The following is a 24,318-nucleotide window of genomic DNA, read 5'->3' as shown; positions in this document are numbered from 1 at the left end:
ATGCGAACAAAAATCGAAGGATTTATGCAAGCAAAATGAAACCTGTAACGATTCCTTAGATTAAATTATTTAAGAACGTGATTTACTTTTATTTTTTATTTTTGAAAAAGATATTCTGAACAGGGTAAAATAAATGTCAACCAAACTAGTCCTATTTGTTCATGTTCTATTCCTTTTTCAAATAAGATTTAGCAATCCGGCCGTCAGCTCCTTTAGGGTAGATACCGCCAGTGACACGTTCATCGCCGCTACCATATACGATCCTTAGGATCTCCTCTGGAGTCCTGTCATATGCGACTGAGTACTTGTCTCCAGCGAGAATGTTGCCGCTAATTTTTCCCTCAGCGCCTATGTATTCGTGAACCACAAGGCCTTCATCTTTCAAACCTGTGCGTCCTAGCTTATTTCTTAGATCCGAAAGACGACCCGTGAACTCGGCCACTGTAATACCATACGGTTTCACTATCAAGTTCGCGTGCTCATATAGCAGTGCTCGAATTACTGCATCTTGGCCTGATTCCACGCCCAAAAGACCTGCAACTAGCTGAACAGGACCAACATGCACATTCAGGTTCACAATAGTATGTGATAGAGAGTAACAAATTTGGTTATGCTTTTAAGGTAACGTTCTCTTGCCAAACTTATTTTCTGGATAAATGCTAGGACTATTAATTTGGACGATGAATCATGTTGATTCTTGTCACAATATGCGGTTGAGATTGATCACATTCTAAAACACTTATCTAACATAATACTTGTAGTTCTTGGTATTGTGTTTGAAGCTTACCCTTTTGGAAGTAGCACCTTGGAGCTTAGGGCTTGCACCAACATAGCCAGTGAGACCAACATAAGGAATCAAATAGGATGCAAGGAGATAGTTGATTGAATTGGCATAAGGGTCAAATGGTGGATTTAAGGGACTCCCAAATGCAGAATCAAACACATGAGCAAATGATTCTGCACTTAAATTCAACAATGGCCTTGGGAAACCCTTCACTGTTTTCTTAATGGCTCTGCACAAAAAAAACACATAATTACGTTAGAAAAGCCTTCTATTATGTAGCATTTGTAAACAAGAAATGATTTGTGCACGCTCATTTTTTCCTTCAAACATGTTCATTTTTGTTTCCTAATTCTTCTTTAATTCATCGGATCCAAATGCTAAAAATAAACTATGTCAGATATACAGAAGTTAAAAAGAAGTGTGCGGAAATCACTTCTCTAGTAAATTAGGAAAATTACGAGGAAAAATATATAGAAAATTGAACCTCAAATGTCCAACTTCTTGCCATCCAAATTGCTCGATGACATCCCTAGTGAAGTGGTCCAACTGTGCCCTTTTAGCACCAATGGGAGTTGGACCTCCTAGGGTTAAGCTCGGATCAACTGTGTCCAAGCCATGCCCGAAAGCACCATACAAAAAGAACTCAGCTTCCAAATACTCTAAATTCAAAGGAAACTCCAAAAGATCGACATCCGATTGAGGGACGGAGGAGGAGCGGTCGTGGTGGTGGTGGTCCAATATCGATTCGGAATAGCAAGATAGTGGAAGGAGGATGAGGAAGGCAGCAATGGCGGTGGCATAAGCAAATGTAGCCATGTTTGTTACAGCTTTGAGTGTGTCTTAGTAAGAGATGGACTTGTTCATTTTATATAGCATTCTGACGAGCTCATGAGTTTAATGCACATTTAAACACAATAAGAAAAATAAGAAAGAAAAATCTGATGAGAACGTCTGTTTTTGCATGCAAGCTGGGTGTACGTGGCCGGTGATCGGGGATGATTCATGATGCATAAGAGGTAACAACGATTTCATGTTGCAACATTTGCTAAAAATTACTTTCCTAAGTAATATTTTATGTTCGACATCGTTTGGTATGAATATTAACAAATATAAATATTTAGATTTTATATGATCAGTATGGATAACTCATTATATTCGATTTTTTATCTAGATAAAATTGAGAGTGGATTAGACATTAAGGAAACTTATCATTTTTGTTCTACTTTTTTTAGGAGAAATGGAATTGTAAAGGTTATTTTATTATTTTTAATTATTTATTATTATTATTATTATTATTATTATTATTTTATAAGTAATTTATCTTCTCCTTCCAGTTGTACACAATGTTTTCATTTTTTACTTCGACATTTAACGTACGTTAAATGTAATAGGATAGTAGGTTGTCTATTCCAATCCAACTGGACACCAAACAAAGCCCTACACATAAAATTTAACCACACCTTTGACATTCACTGATGCAGGTATGTTCCACATATATGGTGGTATGACCAAACTTAGTTAGAGAGTGTCAGCTTAATTTTGTGTCTAAACTTAATGAGGTTGTATCATAAAATATTTTATGATACACAGAAAACAAGATTTTATGAATAGGATTTAAAGATTTGTAGAATGACTTAATATCCAGAGTTATGATATTATATGCCATGTTGTAATTAAAATTTCACATAGTGTGATTGTGATAAAGGCACTAGACATGACAAATATATCTTTCTCTGTCGTTTCTCTACCTAAGTTTTAGGTCACAACATCGAACCCATATTAGGGTACAAACATGATTATTTTTCACGTGTTAGTGGGTTAAATAGTTTTTAGGCGGAAGATGAATCGATGAGGATCGAACCCACACAAAGTGCATAAAGATGATTTTTTTCACTGCTACAGTAACAACAATATCTGCTTGTATGCCAGCGTCTTAAATGGGAATCAAATCAACAGTTTTAGCTAAAACACTTTGAATACATAAAATAACCTAAAAGACAAATCCAAACAAAGATTTTATATGCTACCATCCATTTACATTTAATCTATGGTTTTAAACATTACACAAATTTATACAAAAGCATTTCTCACTTTCTCTGCCCTCAGTTTTCTTATCCATCCTGTTTTTCCTTCACTGGTTGTTCTACCCTTCCTTGTTCCCTATCTTCTTCTATATCATCATTGTCAGATGATTAATCCGATATATACCAATATGAACAACGATGGGATGGTGCCCACAAACTGTAAAAAAATATACGTTTTTCAAACGAAATGCCAATTCTTATGTGGCATGGCTTAGAATAGCAACAGACAGAGTTGCTGTCAAATTACTTCAAATAATTTTTAATTAATTATTAAATGTTTTTTATTAATTTTTTATTGGTTTAATCTGGATTATCACATCGTGAAGCAACAGTCCAGGGAACTATCTTGAAGCAAAGACATCGGCAAAAAAGAAAAAACTGGAGCAAGAGTACAGGGGGCGTTTGTTGTCCCGGACTATCTCGGACTGGATTAGCTTCAAGGACTAAGCTGGACTAGCTTAGACTAAACTAAACTGGACTAACTTAGTGAAGCGTTTGGTGCAGTATTGGACTAAGAAGCTGGATAATAACAAATTCTAATATTATATTATTTAATATATAAATTATTAATATTTTATTATGATCTTATCTTTTTCTCCATCTTTTCCTACCATTTCCATCCCACTCTTTTTCTCTTCTCTCATCGTCCCACCCTCTCCCTCTTTTTTTCCTCTTAGACCTCTCAATTCATGTCTCTTTCTCATTTCTTGTCAAACTCCTTATTGATTCCAGTCTCTATTTGACTATTTCTCTGTCCTCCCTCCCTCTCTAGCTATGCGTTGTTCGAACGGAACCTCACGGCTTCAATTTTCCTGACGGGTTGCAGGTTTCCCAATGTGTTTTCCGGACAACCCTCGTTAAATTGGATGAAGTTAACACCGCCAATAAATTCATCACCATCCCTAGACCAAGATCTTAGCTTTGAATGCTCGAATCTGTCATGGATTTGAAGAAGCCCAAATAGGTCGAGACTTCCAGGCCATTTTCCGACCACATTCGACCACATTTTAGCCTCGATTCAGGTAAAATCGTAATCTTGTCACTCCCAGCTTCAATTTGGTATATTTTATATGAAAGTTGGTTGTGAAATGGATCTGAAAGAGAGTCGGAAATTTAATGATTGATCTAGGTGACCAGAAATGACGAGGAGTCTGTCGGGAGTGATCGTTGAGCATGACGAGGACGAGAAAGAGAGGATAGTCTTAGCTAGTCCCATGGTTATTGGGGGGTCTCGCTAAGACCCCTTAGTGAAGGGTTTTGTCCATGCTAGTCCTCTTTAGTCTCATTAATGTTAGTCCCAGCATGGAACAAACACAGTATTGAACTAATAGCTAGTCCAGTCCAGTCCAGTCCAACTTAGTGAGGGCAAACAAACGCCCCCTATACGTCCTTCGCTTTTCAGAATTACAAATCATTAACAAAGAAATTAAATATGCGAACAACCCCTCTCCCTTTCTTTCTAAGTTCTCCGACTTCTACAGACATGCTTGCACATTAAAGTCTGGTTACCTGTGAATATCTGAAGTAGCTCATACACTCATCCCTTGCTTCCAGAAGTCTGAGCAAGCTGTTAGTGCAGTTGTACACCTTGGAGGCCATGGAAAAATGATGCAGCAGCAATTTTCGGTCTGCACTGGAACTATTGCATTGCCTGAAACCTGATGGAGGCAAAAGCCAACGCACCATGCTCCCCAGAAATGCTGCAACATGTCACTGAACTTTAACTTTTTTTCTTATGGCATGTCGCTTTGCGCTCTTGTTGTAGCAATGTGCTAATGTTTTTCTGCATGTAATCTCCATAGTTTCGTACTCCTTTTTGGTCGAAAATGTAATCCGTGTTATTTGCTCACTTATGTATGAATCATGTTCGTGAGTTGTGAATAGAAAATTTTGGCTGCAGTGCAGATGCAAGTATTGCAACATATCGTAAGAGTGTTTTCTTCATTTTCCCTGTTGTCTACTTTTTCAAGTTCCCATGTAACCTGATTTTATGCGAACAAAAATCGAAGGATTTATGCGAACAAAATGAAACCTGTAACGATTCCTTAGATCAAATTATTTAAGAACGTGATTTACTTTTATTTTTTATTTTGAAAAAGACATTCTGAACAGGGTAAATTAAATGTCAACCAAACTAGTCCTATTTGTTCATGTTCTATTCCTTCTTCAAATAAGATTTAGCAATCCGGCCGTCAGCTCCTTTAGGGTAGATACCGCCAGTGACACGTTCATCGCCGCTACCATATACGATCCTTAAGATCTCCTCTGGAGTCCTGTCATATGCAACTGAGTACTTGTCTCCGGCGAGAATGTTGCCGCTAATTTTTCCCTCAGCGCCTATGTATTCGTGAACCACAAGGCCTTCATCTTTCAAACCTGTGCGTCCTAGCTTATTCCTTAGATCCGAAAGACGATTTGTGAACTCGGCCACTGTAATACCATACGGTTTCACTATCAGGTTTGCGTGCTCGTATAGCAGTGCTCGAATCACTGCATCTTGGCCTGATTCCACGCCCAAAAGACCTGCAACTAGCTGAACAGTACCAACAGCACATTCAGGTTCAATAGTAGGTGATAGAGAGTAACAAATTTGGTTATGCTTTTAAGGTAACGTTCTCTCGCTAAACTTATTTTCTGGATAAATGCCAAGACTATAAATTTGGACGATGAATCATGTTGATTCTTGTCACAATATGTGGTCGAGATTGATCACATTCTAGCACACTTATCTAACATAATACTTTCAGTTCTTGGTATTGTGTTTGAAGCTTACCCTTTTGGAAGTAGCACCTTGGAGCTTAGGGCTTGCACCAACATAGCCAGTGAGACCAACATAAGGAATCAAATAGGATGCAAGGAGATAGTTGATTGAATTGGCATAAGGGTCAAATGGTGGATTTAAGGGACTCCCAAATGCAGAATCAAACACATGAGCAAATGATTCTGCACTTAAATTCAACAATGGCCTTGGGAAACCCTTCACTGTTTTCTTAATGGCTCTGCACAAAAAAACACATAATTACGTTAGAAAAGCTTTCTATTATGTAGCATTAATTTGTAAACAAGAAATGATTTGTGCATGCTCATTTTTGCCTTCAAAATCATGTTCATTTTTGTTACCTAATTCTTCTTTGATTCATCGGATCCAAATGCTAAAAATAAACTATGTCGGATATACAGAAGTTAAAAAGAAGTGTGTGGAAATCACTTCTCTAGTAAATTAGGAAAATTACGAGGAAAAATATATAGAAAATTGAACCTCAAATGTCCAACTTCTTGCCATCCAAATTGCTCGATGACATCCCTAGTGAAGTGGTCTAACTGTGCCCTTTTAGCACCAATGGGAGTTGGACCTCCTAGGGTTAAGCTCGGATCAACTGTATCCAAGCCATGCCCGAAAGCACCATACAAAAAGAACTCAGCTTCCAAATACTCTAAATTCAAAGGAAACTCCAAAAGATCAACATCAGATTGCGGGACGGAGGAGGAGCGGTCGCCGTGGTGGTGGTCCAATATCGATTCGGAATAGCAAGATAGTGGAAGGAGGATGAGGAAGGCAGCAATGGCGGTGGCATAAGCAAATGTAGCCATGTTTGTTACAGCTTTGAGTGTGTCTTAGTAAGTGATGGACTTGTCCATTTTATAAAGCATTCTGACGAGCTCATGAGTTTAATGCACATTTAAAAACAATAAGAAAAATAAGAAAGAAAAATCTGATGAGAACGTCTGTTTTTGCATGCAAGCTGGGTGTACGTGGCCGATGATCGGGGATGATTCATGATCCATAAGAGATAACAACGATTTCAAGTTGCGACATTTGCTACAAATTACTTTCTTAAGTACTATTTTATGTTCGACATCGTTTGGAATGAATATTAACAAATATAAATATTTAGATTTTGTATGATTAGTATGGACAACTCATTATATTCGATTTTATTTAAAAAAAATTGAGAGGTGGATTAGACATTAAGGAAACTTATCATTTTAGTTCTACTTTTTTAGGAGAAATGGAATTGTAAAGGCCTTTTTTTTTTTTAATTTTTAATTTTTTTTATTAAAATTAGTAATTTATCTTCTCCTTCCAGTTGAGCACAATGTTTTCATTTTTCACTTCGGCGTACGTTAAATGTAATAAGATACTAGGTTGTCTATTCCAATTCAACTGGACACCAAACAAAGCCTTACACACATAAAATTTGACCAAACTTAGTTAGAGAGTGTCGGCTTAATTTTGTGTCTAAACTTAATGAGGTTATATCATAAAATATTTTATAATACACAAAAAACAAGATTTTATGAATAGGATTTAAAGATTTGTAGAATGACTTAACATCCAGCGTTATGATAGTATATGCCATGTTGTAATTAAAATTTCACATAGTGTGATTGTGATAAAGGCACTAGATATGAGAAACATCTCTCTCTATCATTTCTTCGTCGCGCAAAGTGCAGTCGCGCAAACGCCATTTGCGCGACGTTTTGTGTTTAACGTCACGCAAACATACTTTGCGCGACGCATTTAGCTGCGTCGCGCAAACATGTTTTTGTACTAGTGAACCCATATCAAGGTATATAGACGTAATTATATTTCACACGTTAGTGGGTGAAATAATTAGTTCTTAGGCGGAAGATGAATCGATGAAGATCGAAACCCACACAGAGTGCATAAGCATGATTTTTTTCACTGCTACAGTAACAACAATATCTGCTTGTATGCCAGCCTCTTAAATGGGAATCAAATCAACAGTTTTAGCTAAAACACTTTGAATATATAAAGGGGAATTGTTATTAGCACTCCAAAAATCTCATTCTACACTCCTCATATGTGTAATTTTCTTTCTAATTATAGAAAGTTTGGAGTGCAAAATGAGATTTTTAAAGTGCTAATAACAATTCCCATATAAAATAACCTAAAAGACAAATCCAAACAAAGATTTTATATGCTACCATCTATTTACATTTAATCTATGGTTTTAAACATTACACGAATTTATACAAAAGCATTTCTCACTTTCTCTGCCCTCTGTTTTCTTATCCATCCTATTTTTCCTGCACTGGTTGTTCTACCCTTCCTTGTTCCCTATCTTCTTCTCTATCATCATTGTCAGATGATTAATCCGATATATAGCAATATGAACAACGATGGGATGGAGCCAAATGTGTACGCTTGTAACACTCTGTTGAAGGCATTGTGTAAGAATAATAGGGAGGATGGTGCCCACAAACTGTAAAAAAATAAATACGTTTTTCAAACGAAATGCCAATTCTTATGTGGCATGACATAGAATAGCAGCAGACAGAGTTGCTGTCAAATTACTTCAAAATTTTTTTTATTAATTATTAAATGTTTTTTATTAATTTTTTATTGGTTTAATCTGGATTATCACATCTTGAAGCAAGAGTCCAGGAAACTATCTTGAAGCAAAGACATCGGCAAAAAAGAAAAAACTGGAGCAAGAGTACAGTAAACTATATACGTCCTTCGCTTTTCAGAGTTCTCCGACTTCTACTTCTCCTGGCCACTAACCATGAAAGGTATGAATGTCCACCATGGATACTGTGTTCTTGACATCAATAGAAGGCGATTAGTTTTAGTAAAGGATTATTTATATATTTAAAACTTAAAATATAAAACAGAAATTAAGAAAAGAAAACAATGTAATAAAATAATACTTTAATTTGACATGTCGGGTAGAGACCAAAACTTTAAAAGATATCAAAGTACTACGTAGGGTGTCAAATTGTAAATTTATGTTTAAAATTTAACATCTCCATTATCATCTATGTTCCAATCACAATGAAAAATTTCTCATCATATAGTGTTTTCTTACTGCATTTTCTGTCGTGTCTATTTTGTCAAGTTCCCTTGTAATCTGATATTATGCGAACAAAATGAAGCCTGAAACAATTCCTTAGATCAAATTATTTAAGAACACGATTTATTCTGTCTAGCTAGGAAAAAAAAAACTTTCGGAACAGGGTAAACTGAATGGGAACGAAACTAGTCCTATGCCTTTTTCAAATAAGATTTAGCAATCCGGCCGTCGGTGCATCTTGCCCTGATTCCACGCCCAAAAGACCTGCAACTAGCTGAACAGGACCAACATGCACATTCAGTTCACGATAGTATGTGAAGAGTAACAAATTTGGTTATGCTTTCAAGGTAACGTTCTCTCGCTAGACTTATTTTTCTGAACAAATGTCAAGACTATAAATTTGGACGATGAATCATGTTGATTCTTGTCATAATGTGAGGTCGAGATTCACATGCTAAAAACACGATAATTATCTAACATAATACTTTCAATTCATGGTATTGTGTTTGAAGCTTACCCCTTTGGAAGTAGCCCCTTGGAGCTTAGGGCTTGCACCAACATAGCCAGTGAGACCAACATAAGGAATCAAATAGGATGAAAGGAGATAGTTGATTGAATTGGCATAAGGGTCAAGTGGTGGATTTAAGGGACTCCCAAATGCAGAATCAAACACATGAGCAAATGATTCTGCACAAATTCAACAATGGCCTTGGGAAACCCTTCACAGTTTTCTTAATGGCTCTGCACATTAAAAAACATATAATTATTTTAGAAAAGCTTTCTAATTATGTAGCATTTGTAAAAGAAAAATGATTTATGCACGCTCATTTCTCCTTCTATACATCATTACATCTTGTTATTTTTGTTTCTTAATTTTTTTTTTCATCCATCGGATCTAAATGCTAAAAATAAACATGGTCGGAGACTCGGATATACAAAAGTTAAAAAGAAGTGTGCGAAAATCACTTCTCTTGTAAATTATGAAAATTACGGGGAAAAATATGGAAAGAAGATTGAACCTTAAGTCTCCTACTTCTTGCCATCCAAATTGCTCGATGACATCCCTAGTGAAGTGGTCCAAATGTGCCCTTTTAGCACCAATGGGAGTTGGACCTCCTAGGGTTAAGCTCGGATCAACTGTATCCAAGCCATGCCCGAAAGCACCATACAAAAGAACTCAGCTTCCAAACACTCTAAATTCAATGAAAACTCCAAAAGATCGACATCCGATTGCGGGGCAGTGGAGGATCCATCGTGATGGTGGTGGTGGTCCAATATCGATTCGGAAGAGCAAGATAGTGGGAGGAGGACGGGAAGGCAGCAATGGCGATGGTGGCACAAAAAAAATGTAGCCATGTTTGATACAGCTTTGAACCTTTGAGTATGTCTCAGTAAGCGATGGACTTGTTCATTTATATAGCATTCGGTTGAGCTCATGAGTTCAATGCACATTTGATAAAAATAAGAAACAAGAAAGAAAGAAAAATCTCATGAGAACGTCTGTCTTTGCATGCATGGTGGGTGTACGTGGCTGATGATCGGGGGATGATTCATGATCCATAAGATGGACTTGTTCATTCAAGTTGTACACAATGTTTTCATTTCTCACTTTTGCATACATTAAATATAATAGGAAAATAGGTTATCCATTTCAATCCAATCCTAACTAGACACCAAACAAAGCCTTACACACATAAAATTAAGGGTAAATTGTCGTTTGACCCCCTGAACTCTTATTCTAGTTGAAATTGACCCTTAAATGGTAATTAACCCCCTGAACTATTTGAAAAAAATCAATTTCCCCTTGCCATTAGATTCCTTCCACTATTCTGTCAAATTTAAGGGCAAATTAATTTTTTTTTTTTATCATCAATTCTTATATGTCACTTATAACCACCAATAAAATTATGATATGTGGACACATATAACGTTTATTGTACTAAAAAATAATAATAATGTGTAATGACATGTATGTGAAATGGTTCGTTGTGTAAAACTGTAGTAATAGTTTAGGGAGTCAAACGGTAGTTTACTTAAAAATTTAACCACTTGTGTTAGTGGACCTTACCTCTATTAAAGAAATGATACAAATAGATGATAAATGTAATACTACTCTAAACTGAGGGAAAAAAACTTGAGAATTTTGACAAAAGTTAGAATTTAGAAATTAGGATACACTAATTCCCCTATTTAGATTCATAAGCATAGAAATTTAGAATTTCCGTCTGAAAAAAAAAAAAACTTAGATTTGGAACCTTCCGAAGTTTAAATTCCATGTAAATAGATATCATTTTCAAATTTCTGTGAGTGAGAGTTTAAAAATAAAATCTTTTTTCAAATTCCATTTTATTTTAAGTTAGTCAAACAAGAAAATTCACAAATTTTAGAAAAAAAAATTCTGTCATTTCTATTTCTATCGCTTTGAAACTCCGTAGTAATCTTGAATTTCCTCATCCAAACACATTGTAAAAGATTTCTACAAATTTAAACGTTTTACACAAATTTATACAAAAACACTTCTCAATTTCTCTGCCCTCAGTTTTCTTATCATTCCTGTTTTTCCTACACTAGTTGTTCTAGCCTTCCTTGTTCCCTATCTTCTATATCATCATTGTCAGCGTCGACAATAATAATCCCATCTTCTTCATAGTCTTCGTCATCATACTCCAGATCATCCTCTTCTTCTTCATCAGAATCTGTACCTCCACCGAGGGTGTGAAACTCGGGAGGAGGAGGGCAGTCTTCTGTGATTGCCTCGTCCCTCTTGATCACAAGATGCCGAATGACTCTCTCATCCTTGTCTAGCATGGTCTTGAAGTCATTTATCCATTTGGCTTCCATCTCAAAGTTCATCAAAACATAGTAAGCGTTCTTCGCTTTCTTTATTTGGTATGCTAGTCTTCGCATTCCCCAATCACTCACTCTCCATATCCTGGCTTTCTTCTGCCCTAGAAACTCTGCAAGTAATTCAGATATAAACTTCAATAAACATTTGTCCATAATTTCAACTGCAACTCATAAGGGTAAGGGAACTTCATTCTACAAGAATTCCAATAAGTATACGCCCCTTCAGTAGAACGTTAGCATGTTGCTATATGAATGTTCAATCTAAGCAACACTTATAGGTAGATGAAATTATACCAATTACAAACTCACTTGCCATGTCAGGCGAAAAACTAAATTATAACGTTAAAAACAAGAAAAGCTATCCATCCAAGTTCATCACCACTCCTCAAAATTCTTCAAATATGATACCTAAAGTTAAATTGCTAAAGATTTTTTCGAGGGCCAGCGTTGACATTATTTCAAGGGCAAGCTAAATGTGAGAGATCAACATTTCAGCAAGGGAAACATTAACACCGAAACATCCAGACATCATCACAGTATCTGTAACCATATTTCGAACTCTACTTCTGTTTGTCTCTTTATTGTAGAGACAGTACTAAGAGAGTTGGAAGACAAATTTTAAATAGATCATGGTGACCTACCATATTCGGTTCAGTAATAACGGAGACATTACTAAGAGAGTTAGAAGAGAAAATTTTGCATACATCAAAATCATGGTGAATCTATGATTCAGTATTAACAGAGAATTACTAAGAGAGTTGGAAGAAAAAAAATCTAACCTTCAATTTTCTCCTTGACACTCCCAACCTCTTCCGCATGCTTCTCATGAATCAGATAAACCAGTTCATAGTGGCGCACTGTAACAACGGAAACAGTAAGTCATAACCAGCCCACTGCGGTTAAAACTCAATAACATTTTCCACTTGTTTTATGAATTATCAGAAAGACAATTTCTTTCACGATTTAGATCACACAAGTCAAACCAAGAGACAAACCTACTAGCAAGAAAAATGAGCATGAACCACACTTACTTCGTTCCTCATTCAAATCGCTTTGCAGCTGAAGCTTCAAAAATTCATACACCTTTTCTGCATAGTGACGAAAACAACATTAATAACTGCAACACCCCAAATCATTGTTCGAAAAAAGGGCAATCGCTACTCCTTTTTCTAAAAGCAGCAATCACGTTTGAATCATGATGACTCGCCTTCTTCGGCATCAGCAAACTCGGGGACAAGATTACCATCTTCCTGAACTTTCTTCTGCAATTCATAACAAAGTCTCATCCCAAAATCCACCATAATTAAACATAAGCAACCCAAAAAAATCTGATCTTATCCACATTCGTTTAGTTTTTCAAGAAAAATAAAATCTCTTTCGACGCAAGGCTCACACTTGAGTGGTAAAAGACAACAACCCAAAGAAACAGAACAAACCCACAATTTGAATGTATCAGAAACAATAATTTACTTAGTTTAAATCCCCCATAACAAACTTTGTGCATTCTACAGCAGCCAAAAATTAAAGGGTCGCACTCAAAAGTCTCAATTTTTCAGAAGCCAAAATTACATAAGTCAAAAAATCAATAAACCCGAAATAAAGAAGTGAAAAAAAGTAAAAAAAAATATGGAGTTTGTGTAGAAATTTAATTAATGGCAACCTGTCTAAGTAGCACAGATTCAGGGAAAGGCCCAGTGGCCTCATCCGGTTTCGATGAAAAGCTGTGATTGTCTTCCTTCTTCTTCTCCTTGTTGCTGTTCTTCCTCGCACCAACAATCACCGACCTTCTCACTCCGACTGAGAGCTTCTGAGCGGGAAATGGCCGGCGAGACGAAAACGACGAGTACCCATTTGAGAATTTCAAGCTCGACTTTTGGTTTCTGGAGGAGGACCCATTTGTGCCGACCGGTTTTACAGCCGTTGGAGTGAGAGAAGCTCCAGAGAAGGAGTGTGTGAGTGCCCCCATTCAAGCAGTTTTGGAGCTGAGACTCGGCGAGGATATCCGGTTTGCGGTACCAGTAAAGAGAGAGGGGTGGTTTCGTAATTTCAGTAGAGTTATATCACAACGGTAAAATCCTGTCCGTCAATAAGTGGATCCTGGCCTACCGTCCGTTTGATTCATCTAATTCTTCGTGGTAGATATCCAACGGTCTCCTAGTTAATTGGTTTTTCTAGGCCATCAATTTTGTTTTAATTCTTTTTCTTATTTTCTTTTATCTTAGTGTAAAAATATCAGACATATTAGAAATAAAAAAAAAAAATTGAGTTCACGATTACTTTTTTTTTAACGACACTCTAAACTCCTATAATTTATAGAATTTATTTGAAAAAGAATTTATATGTTGGCTTATGATTTAGCCAACTGACTTTTGCTCGATAAATACCATGGTATAAGCCATAAACGAATAAAAATATTGTATTACTCTTGAAATAAAATGAAACCCTAAGAGCATCACCAGCGTGGGGTTTTGCTCGGGGGAAGGGCTCCAAAACAATTGCCCGAGGGCCGGTGGCTTGGCTCCAGCGTGGGGGAGCCGGATGGAAGGGGGAGGCCCGAGGGCCAGGCCCGTGAGGGATTGCCAGGCCTTGAGCCCGAGGTGGGGGTGACGCAATGCTGACGCCAGGGTGGCGTCAGCGCATTATTTAATTTTTTTGTGTCAGGCGCGTGCACCCCACCCGCGGGTGGGGGCGCGTCGCCGAAACAAAAAAAATTTAAAAAATAAAGTGTCAGTTACCATTGGGAAGCCACGTGGCTTCCCACGGTGCGTTAGATCTTAACGGTCACTTAATGTGGACCGTTAGATCTCAACGGTAAAAAAAAAAAAAAAGAGTCAGATTTAATATCCACCGTTCGATCTGAGATCAACGGTGGATATTAAAATGCTTTATAAATTAAAAAATAAATGAAAAAATAGTTTTAAAAATCTGAAAAGTTACCGTTGTGACACGTGGCACAATCTGGAGTGTTGGAATTCAAATTTTTTTATATCCAACAGCAGAGATTAATTAATTGAATAAAAATTTAAAAAAAATTGTAAAAAATTCAAAAAAATATCTGAAAAATCTGAAAAAAATTGTAAAAAAAATTGTTTTTACTTTTCTATAAATACCTTCTCATTATCATCTACCTTACACAACAATTTCATATTTTCTCAACTACTTTCAATCACATTCCTTTCTTTGTCTCAAAGTTTGAATCCATTTTTTTCAACAAAATGACCACTGGTGCAGGTACGAATTGGTCACTTATTGAAGATGTTGCGTTGTGTACTAGCTGGGTTGAAGTTACTCATAGTTCGCTTACGGGTAATGAGATGCAGTTGCGAGAAATGTGGAGTCTTATTCATACCAATTTTCTTGAGAAAATTGGTGGGAAAAGAACCAAAGAATCGATGTCCAGTCGTTGGAAATTACTTAGCCAATCGTTTAGTACGTGGAGAGACGCTTTGATTGGTTAATAATCTTATCAGAAATCCATCACCAATAATTGTATTATTTTGTATTATTTAATAATACTTCGGATAATGACACGTGGCGCAACGAGAACGATTAAAAATCTTATCCGATATTACAATTAAAATTATTTTGTATTAATTTTATAAATAAAAAAAATACTAATATTTTATTGCCTATTGCCAGGGCTATAGAAGTGTAACGGTGGAGATGCAAAATCTATTACCAGGGCTACTTACTGTTCATTAAGGGCAATTACTGTTCATTAGGTGGATTGAATAGTGTATTGCCAGGGGGGAGGGCTCCAACGCTGGAGTTGCTCTAATGATGACATAACTACCCCGACGGCGGAACTTGAAATTTCCACTGAGGTGTAATGTAACTTTCATTTTTCCTCCATCTACTAGAATAGTGTTATTCACACGCCCATTTTACCTATCACAAATTATTGTTAATTTTAACTATTAATTTTCTTCAATTCATTCGACCCGATAACCGAAATTAAGAGGGATGTGCAGATAACACCAACCTCTATTATATGCGGGTGACTAAGTGACTTTGTTTTGAGAGTTGTTACTTGTTTGGATAAAATGAACTAATTTTGCTTGGTGAGATAGGCTAAAGGCTAGTTTGGCCTTGCCGAAATTATTTTAAAAGCAACTAAGACTAAAATTGCGCTCGATAAATGAAAAAATTGTCAAAATCATGGGCTCAAAACAGAAAGTAGAAGCAGCTCTACCCATGCTTTCGAAAACATCATATTTTTTTTTTCTTCACAGCACATCAACCCCGAACTAGCCTTAAGTTCCATAGTTTCCTTCATAAGAATTAACACAATTTATGCATGTCCAAAAAGGGGTACAAAATGGGTTGTTTTTGTACAAAATTTAACTAGCAACAAGGGTGGATTAGCATCAAGACATTTCAGTCCCCAATGGCACCTAATTAGGGTACCCTGTCAAGAATCAAATTCAAATCGAGCCACTGGAGATTGAGAAACCATTTCGATAGCACAAGTTCAAAGCTGAACCACCAAAGCGATCCTATTGGGAGCATAACAAGGATTAAATCGACTCTCTAGCGGGTTTATCATTTTGAACTAGTGATTAATGATGAGACGGTATACAAACTCCGTAGTATTGCAGGCTAATGGTGATTAGATTCTATACTTATGATTAATGATGTCAAACTTTCCTCAGGCCTTCTCTTCTGATAAATAAAAAATAAAAAAAAAAGACAACAGGCCGACATTGAACATATGAACTTTCTTATCAGGAATCAGCATCACTAAGATTAGTACGAAACAAACGGCGACAACTTGGATACTCACCATTTCTTTCCCTTTTTCTTTCTCTTGTTAGCACTGCCACTGGTGCTGCCACCGCTCTTGGTACCAGGTCCAGATTTGGCAGATGGGCTCTCAGTGGAGGTGCCGGCACCAGAATTTTCAAACATGCCAGTTTGCACTGCATTCTGTAACCACTCGAAGAATTCTTCCTCTGTCATGTTCTCTTCCATATTCAATGTTGGCATCCGACCTCCTCTTTGCCCTGAACTTGCTCCCCTTCCGGTATTATGCTTATTAGAGGTCACACTAGTGTTCACATGAAAACTTGGCTTGTGAGTGTTGGCTGGACATCTCATTCCCTGCAACAAAACTTAGCTTCATGCATATCTGCTTTCAATGTGACAATAATTGTGTGTAGGTGTAGAAGCCAGCATGCGTGTTTTTCAAAAGGAAAATAAACTTATAAGAACAATTCAAACTGAATTACCTGGCAAATATACCACTCGGTAGCATTGTATATCTTGCTATCGGCACAAATAAATGCGGATGGAGCATTTAACTGCACATACAACATTATTTAAAAAGGGATAATCTCGCATTAGACACATTTCAGGTACTAATAGACAAAGCCTTTAGTCATACTGATGATAATTCTTTTTCATTCTCTAAGGTTCTTTTCTTTCAATTCCTACTCGCAAACAATGAGCAAACTATCAAGACACAAAATTCTAAAACAACCTTGCTCCAGCATATATAAATGCACGAACCTTCTGCAACATTCCAAAGAAGAAGGGTTGGGAAGATTGTTCAACCCACCCATCACCATCTTTTGCTTGATGAAAATCTTTGCAATCCTTTCAAAAGAGAAATTCCACAATGAAAACAGCAGCACCAGGCGCAAAAATCTCTAGCAGCATCACGCTTTAAGGATGCAAAACCCTTAAACTCTTTGACAGATGCAAACAAATAGAACAACATTAAAAGCTATAAAGGTAAATGAAAACCTGGCACCATCGTGATTGGGATTTTGATTTCCTGGTGAGCACCCAAACATGCAAATTGCCACACTTATTGCAGGCGATTCTCCTTGAATCCCCAAATGGGTCCTCGCCATCAGCTTCTGGGTGTGGAAAGCCAGGGGGAAAGACACTGTGCCCTCCATTCTAAGAAACATATTGCAATAAAAGCTTAGGTAAGGTGGATGGACAAAAAGACTAAGAACACATAATAAGTGACATCACACAGAGCTATATTCAGTAAATGAACAAATAATTCATGGTAATGGTATGTACCCAAAACAACGCAAGTTTCTACTAACAATTCCAAAGTTAATCAAAAAGTTGAATGATATGACCCCCTTGAATTTCGGGAACCGACTGACAGGTTTCACTATCAAGCTTCAACCTCTTGTCACATTCCTCATGGATATGGAAGAAATTAGTCAAAAGATTTCAGATTATAAAACCAATTACAAGAAAGCATAGAAATTAGATATATACTACCTTTTGTGAAGAACTTTGAAATCTACGGAAAATGTTCAGCAGTTCCTCTCTCCTTAATTCGTCGTCATATGTTTTTCGCTTCAGGGAATCCAGTAAAATCTAGAAAAGATGGAGCAAAAAGGGCCAACATACAGTCAGAATCAGAATCAGAATCAAATAGACCATAGAAAAAATTTCAATGCATATCAAATGATAACCTCATATGCATTTTGAAGTTTCTTGAAAGCTTCAGCAGCTTTTTCATTTCCCATATTTTTATCAGGATGGACCAACATTGCCTGATAAGAAACATAACAAACTTGTTTAAAGAAAAAGAAATATTTTAACAGAGCAGCATAGCATGTTATCCAGGCGCTGTACTTCTATATGTGTAACCAAATCTATGGAAAGATAAAAGTCATCATTCACCATAGTAAAACAAAGTTAGATCTCAGACTCAATGCTTGGCCATACAAATCTTGAAACTTCCAAGAGAATAACATAGCAAGAAACAAAGAAGTTGGAAAGGATCCCTTTTCATGCCTATTAGAGCAAACAAATAATGGCACACTTACCTTTTTCCTGTACTCCCGCTTCAGTAAAGAAACATCTACATTCTCGTACCGAGAAAATCCCAACGCAGAATAGTGATCAGTACAGTTTAACAGCCGGACTACTTCATCTTCAGAGGTTATCTCAGAATCAGTGCCACTGGTTGAAGGTACTCCAGGGCTACGATCAGTAGAAAACCATGGGCCATTTCCGGAGGATGAAGCATGCGCCTGCTCACTGTTAAAGAAGTCTGGTTGACCTGGCATTCCTGATGTTTGCTCAGATGATCCGTTGGGCCTTCTCTGCTGACTTACGTTGTTCTTTAGGAAATATATCAGATAATCACTTGAGATGAAAGATAAATTCAGCCCCAAAAGCAAACCCAGCCATCCAACAGATGTCCAAGCACAATAAATGGAATACACAGTGGCAATTGACAGGGCAATACGCTCATGGCTCAGTGTGAATGCCAAACCTGAATGTTGAAAAATGTCAAACCTCATCAAGGTGTGATGAAGAAATATGCATACTATAAATAGATGATCTGCACTTGTCAGAAGGTAAAAGAATCACCTCCTAAGAAGATTATAAATCCTGTTGTCCAAATGTTTCCATAGAACCACAAGAAAAGAGCTCCACAAAAAGAAACCACCAAAATCGAGAGCATGAACCCAATGAAAAGTCCAATCAAAGCAGCAAAGACCTGGGAATTTATTCAATGGGTATGAGAGCATATTAATGCAAAACTTAACAGATACTCTTAAACTCAACCATCCACCTCACCCATTGCAAAAAAAAAAAAAAAAAACAAGTAATTATTCATAAGGAAACATTCATAAAGTCTGGACCGTCAACAAGTGAGAAATAAACAGAAGGACCCAGGGAGGTTTAAAGGGACAAAGGACTCAAAACAGGGGCATTTTATTGAAAACAAAACAAGTAGAAACAAAATAAGGCCAACTATAATAATAAACATCCCAGCCATAGCAACTATAAATTATAATGAAGTGAGTGTTCAGTAACGACTTAGCAATACTAGGGGGCTTACCAACACAATCAGAAACTTGAACATCCCGGCCATAGCAACTACTGAGAGAATACTGCACCATATAACTGAAAAGAAGGAAGTTGTCCCCATCCGAACTAAGCTATCAAAGCCCCTTAAGGTGCAATCCAACCAGGCCATTGATAAAAGAAACAATATACTCCCAAACTGCATAAGCCACTTCAAAACGAATGGATATGCCTGCTCAAACTTTGTTTTGACATAATCACGGGCATACAGTGCCTTACTTTTTATGGTAAGAAACAATGACTCGTGCCTCTGTAGCCATTCACTAGCCATCTTCAAGAGCGGCAATGCTGATGTCTTCAAGTTTCTAAACAATAGGGTATCTGAAAACTCTAATCGAGCTATCAAAGTTCTCATATGCCATCTATTCAGGGAGGAACCAGATTTTCTTTTTGTGTGTTTTCGGCGTAAGTGGCTCGGAGGTAGTGTCCCATTTTCTTCTCTCCTGCTTGGAGCTTCATTATTCCCATTGTGATCTCCTAAATCACTCCCTAAAGAACTTGACTCCTCTGGACCCTGCACTGCATCCATACCTTGCTTCTCTTTCCTCAAAGACTTTCCAGACTTTTGTTTGCTTTTATTCTCATCTTCAGGATGATTGGTTTTACTTGCACTGGCTGAAAGAGGACTGCTTGGCTGGTCACCATTTGGCAGTTCCTCTCCAGGAAAAACTTTCACCTCACTTGCCTTCCCATTCCCTTTCGTTTCTCCCAGTGTACACCCTGAATCTGAACCCTTCTTTCTGTGCTTTGATGTCTGCCGATCTACAGCATTCTTCTGTTGATTACCCTTCCGAGCCATAGGGTAAAAGACCTTGACGTACTGAAAATTAGGTCGCAAGATGACTTACAATCGATTCAAAGCAGCCATTCCAGAAATACAATCTGAAAATAAACAACACACACAGTCACAAGGATGCATGTATACATAAAATCAAAACTTTTTATGAAGTACTTCCGCAAAAAATTCGACCACTCATAAATCATTGAAAATCAGACTAGCATTTGTTTTGATAAATTGATTACCGAACTGAAAATTGCCAATGACAGTCATACATATGTGAAAATCTAAACTTCCAACTTTACTGATAACAGGCCTTTAGTTAGAGGACTACTAAAGAGTAGACTTAGGAATCAAAAAAGGGTCATGGACCCCATATCAATATTGGGCAACCTGCATAACTTTTGAGGTGTGAAGTACAACAAAAACCCAAGAATTTCAATCTAACAAATAACCAAAACCTCATGCAAAAACAAACTTACATTGTTCATTTCGCAAGAAACAAAATTCTCGGGAAGAAATACATATTACACTGTATTGTTATCAACTAATCACCCACGAATCGATATAAATTTCAATTTAAAAGTAAAAATCGCAAAACCGCACTTTAGATTAAAAGCCCCAAATGTCAGAAAAATGATTAGAACCCAGTTTTAATCAATCAGCATTCCAACACACCGAACAAAAATTCGATGAAAGCAATAAAATTGAGCAGAACCCACATCATAAAATCACAGGAAAATTAGTAATTAACATTGAACGATTGGTGCGGACATACCTGGAGCTCGGAGGCACACAGAGGGATCACTGAGAGAAGAAACAGAAACCAGAGAGCATCAAATTTCTCTGTTCGGCGAATTGGGTTGTTCTGGAAATGGAGGAACTGAGCAATCAGCAATCAGCATGCAATCCAAATGTCACAGTTTTATTTGGGTCTGCAAGAAAAGGACAGAGAAGCACTCGTGAAGAAGCTCCGTAGGAGTTTTTCTGTTGAATTGGGGTCTGTTTGGCTGGCTGGATTTCCTCGTTCCGTATCCGGATTGGGCTTCGCCGATGAATAACAACAGTTGTCGCCGCGCTGGACTACGCAGGGCTCCGGGTCCCACGTGTCCATTCATTTTCGGATTTTCTTTTTGTCTAAAGCCCAAAAAATAAATAAAAAGCCCATAAAGTTTTCTTTTGGTATGGTGCGAGCCTAATAAACACCTCCACCTGCTTTTAGCAGAATCTCTTACGAGAAGCGCCTTATGGAAAAGCAATTCCAAACGGACTTTTTTTTTTCAATGGCAGCGGGAAGGGAAAGTCTTAATTTTCACAGTAATATACTTTTCACGTGAATATATTTCCAATTGAACGCAAGTTCGTTTCTCCAGTAAAGAGGTCTTTTTTTTTTTTTTTTTTTTTTAACAAACGATATAATATACACTAAGGATGAGAGGATGAGCTTAACCTTACAATGAGCTAACAATAATATGATTCAAATTCGCCAAGTGATAAGATGAGCTACCAGCAGTGTGGCCGGACCGACCGCTCTCGGCCAACTCTCCTTTGATAGGAAGGGCGGCCGTCACGACCACAATCCTCTTTCGACTATCAAGAAAATAAGAATTACATGATAAAAGGCATTTTAAGAGTAATTGATGAGAGCAAAGGAAGCAACGGATATATTCCAAAGCCAAAAACACAAGATTACAATTTGTACAGCATAAGTCAAATGTTGATAGCTGTTGACAAGCCCCAATCGGCCAAACATACAGATAATTAACTTAGGAAATCTATGTGCAGAAGTTCATTACATGTAGTTTCACACCTTACTGACAAGAAAAAATTGTGCTCCGAAATGCATGTGCCGAGTGCCACAATGGGAGTGTGGAGCTGTTCTTCACAGAGTACATCTCTTTCCACGCACGAATCTTCCGATAAAACACCAATATCTGCTTGTGGGTTGCCAAGAAAACACATTCACCAGTCTGACATATGGGGAAGATGCCCAGGACAAGTCCTTTGATACATCGAAGACTCACCGTATCCACCAAATGCCACTCCTCACTCTCGTACTCTTTCAACACCCAAATTTTCATCCAAGCATCTGAAATCTAGATCACCGACAGGCAACCATCCGACTCCAACAAGTAAAACCTATTTCCAGATACACAAGTCACTTGTTCGGGCAATGACATCTTCCTCCAAACATCATACTCCAAATTGAGCGTGAGAATACAGGAACTACCAGTCAACCAATGAAGTGCACCATTAACAAACACGACTTGGTTCTTATTCATATGGGTGAATTGATCACTGTGAAACGAAACAAACTTCCTCCATTTGTTCGACTCAGAATCAAATATCATACATACAAAAGTTCCATCTGACCTATGACCAAAAGTACGATGATAACCCGCTAAAACAACATTAAACTTCTGGGTAGACAAATTGCAAGCTAATCCCACCAGGGTTGCCTCACCATCAAGATAAAATCGGGTGACATGCCGCTCCCTACTCTTCGGAAGCAACTTGAACTCCCGAGTCATGGGATTACAGACATAGTAAACACCCTTATGAGGAATGCTAGAGCAACACAACACTCCATTACAGGAGGCTCTGACCATAACCCTATCCCTCAAGAAATGTAACAAAAATTCGGAAACACCCCTCCGATTGTCCACAACAATCAAATCAGATTTCAATCCTAACGAGTCAGAAACCTGAACCAATAGCATCGGGTTCTTGGTAGAAGTTTCATTGTACAATTGAATCAAATACTCATCAGAAAACAATCTATACCAAAGTTTACAAACAGTTTTGCTCCTAAAAAGAGACTTAATGGGCAGTTTTGAGAGGATTTGGAGGACGAATTTGTCTGGGAAAAAAACATGTCTTTGGGAATCCATGATCAAATTCTAATAAATATGAACATAATTCAAATTACCTAGATGCCTAAATTACGAAAAGGGTGTGGAAATCGCTTACCGGGTGAAGAATTCGAGATGGGTGTTCGATCGAACGCAGTTTGATGCATCGAGATGAAGTGGGATTTCACTTCTGAGTTTCAGAGTTCGCCATTCGTTTACTTTCAAAGAGGAGTTATGAGCAACCGAAATGTAAAGGTTGATAAAAGGTGCGTCCTTGATCCTTAATTTGGAGCAAAAAGATGGGGATTGTTTGTGAATTAAGGATTTTGAGAAGGTTTGTTATATTAACACCCACATGTTGTTGAATATATTCCACATAATTAACACAACTCACATATGTTTTTTCAATTAAAATTTATCTTATTGCACCCCCCCACGTATTTTCTCATAATACCCTTACACCTCACACTCCACACTCCACACTCTCAACATATACCTTATATCTTCTACATACACTCCACATTTTCTACATGCACTCCACTCTCTTCATAATGGTTTCTTTCTTCTTATGCCATTTGATACAAAATCATTCATGTCATGAAGGATTTGCTCAACTTTTTTCCCCTAAATTATTTTTTGGCAACAAGGATTTGCTCTACTTTTTTCTAACCAGTGAACATTGATCAGTGAAGGTGTGTGTCCAAAAAATGACAATACATTTTAACCTTCATCCACCTATGACGGTACATTTTGAACACGGTTTGAGCCATAAGTTCAAGCAACCCTCAGGTGAATTCCAGAAATGACAATACATTTCAACCTTCATCCACCTGTGACTGTACATTTTGAACATGGTTTGGGCCAGAAGTTTAGGCAGCCCTTCGAAACTAGGATTAACTTCTCAATGTTTGAGGATACAATGTTACTGAAAGTTGCTGACTTGGATATCTGTCTTATAGTTGTGAAGGTCAAGGCATCTCATCCCGCCCATGACTTGGATATCTATCCTATATTTCTAAACCTTATAACGTTGAACTTGTCATTACATATTAGATATATAAGTCATTTAATATTAAATTTTTAATGTGGGGTGTATTCAACACTATGTGGGATGTTAATAAAAAAAACCTTTTGAGAATCGGGAAATAAAGAATTGATCAAATTTGATTGGATGATGGGCTTTATGGGCTCCAACCAAGTTGGGCAATGAGAATGGGCCACAGATGTTGAGCACTAAGGAAGTTATCTGAGAAAAAGAGATTTGTGCCAATCGGCGAAATTTTGCAACTAATACATTGTTTAAGTG

The 24,318-nt window shown here is 37.3% G+C and overlaps 5 protein-coding genes and 1 pseudogene across 7 annotated transcripts; all 6 read right to left on the bottom strand.

The window, feature by feature from the left end:
- Positions 1-166: 166 nt before the first annotated feature.
- Positions 167-1,600, bottom strand: LOC103961273 (desiccation-related protein PCC13-62-like). Its single transcript, XM_009373817.3, has 3 exons — positions 1,269-1,600; positions 788-1,013; positions 167-544 (listed from the first exon to the last, which is right to left on the bottom strand). Exons 1-3 carry the CDS (start codon positions 1,598-1,600, stop codon positions 167-169), a joined length of 936 nt encoding a protein of 311 aa, XP_009372092.2.
- Positions 1,601-5,008: 3,408 nt separating this feature from the next.
- On the bottom strand, positions 5,009-7,101 carry LOC103961274 (desiccation-related protein PCC13-62-like). Its single transcript, XM_009373819.3, has 3 exons — positions 6,128-7,101; positions 5,642-5,867; positions 5,009-5,401 (listed from the first exon to the last, which is right to left on the bottom strand). Exons 1-3 carry the CDS (start codon positions 6,457-6,459, stop codon positions 5,024-5,026), a joined length of 936 nt encoding a protein of 311 aa, XP_009372094.1. The 5' UTR covers positions 6,460-7,101; the 3' UTR covers positions 5,009-5,023.
- A 1,788-nt stretch (positions 7,102-8,889) lies between these two features.
- On the bottom strand, positions 8,890-10,043 carry LOC125471419 (annotated as a pseudogene).
- Positions 10,044-11,122: 1,079 nt separating this feature from the next.
- LOC125468245 (30S ribosomal protein S6-like) lies at positions 11,123-13,554 on the bottom strand. Its single transcript, XM_048571540.1, has 5 exons — positions 13,195-13,554; positions 12,742-12,796; positions 12,566-12,622; positions 12,314-12,391; positions 11,123-11,644 (listed from the first exon to the last, which is right to left on the bottom strand). Exons 1-5 carry the CDS (start codon positions 13,498-13,500, stop codon positions 11,250-11,252), a joined length of 891 nt encoding a protein of 296 aa, XP_048427497.1. The 5' UTR covers positions 13,501-13,554; the 3' UTR covers positions 11,123-11,249.
- Positions 13,555-16,126: 2,572 nt separating this feature from the next.
- On the bottom strand, positions 16,127-21,129 carry LOC103961270. Of its 3 annotated transcripts, XM_009373815.3 has the most exons (11): positions 20,939-21,129; positions 19,357-20,264; positions 18,882-19,011; positions 18,332-18,783; positions 17,975-18,055; positions 17,778-17,876; positions 17,280-17,438; positions 17,043-17,129; positions 16,763-16,834; positions 16,318-16,634; positions 16,127-16,196 (listed from the first exon to the last, which is right to left on the bottom strand). In XM_009373815.3, coding segments are annotated over exons 2-11 (2,223 nt in total). In that variant the 5' UTR covers positions 20,182-20,264; positions 20,939-21,129; the 3' UTR covers positions 16,127-16,195. The 3 variants fall into 3 exon arrangements, with proteins under 3 accessions (XP_009372090.2, XP_009372089.2, XP_009372087.2); XM_009373814.3 differs by having other exon boundaries at positions 16,127-16,634; positions 19,357-20,202; XM_009373812.3 differs by having other exon boundaries at positions 16,127-16,634; positions 20,939-21,128.
- Positions 21,130-21,801: 672 nt separating this feature from the next.
- Positions 21,802-23,349, bottom strand: LOC103961269 (F-box protein At5g49610). The gene has a single exon (XM_009373811.3). It carries the CDS (start codon positions 23,049-23,051, stop codon positions 22,257-22,259), a length of 795 nt encoding a protein of 264 aa, XP_009372086.2. The 5' UTR covers positions 23,052-23,349; the 3' UTR covers positions 21,802-22,256.
- Between the last annotated feature and the right edge of the window lie 969 nt (positions 23,350-24,318).

Source organism: the organism of the source record quoted next, unplaced genomic scaffold, assembly GCF_019419815.1.
Source record: "Pyrus x bretschneideri cultivar Hongxiangsu unplaced genomic scaffold, Pyrus_bretschneideri_v1 Contig6, whole genome shotgun sequence".
Lineage (NCBI taxonomy): Eukaryota > Viridiplantae > Streptophyta > Magnoliopsida > Rosales > Rosaceae > Pyrus > Pyrus x bretschneideri.
Note: the sequence above shows the minus strand (reverse complement) of the source record. Positions and strands in the feature narration are given on the sequence as shown.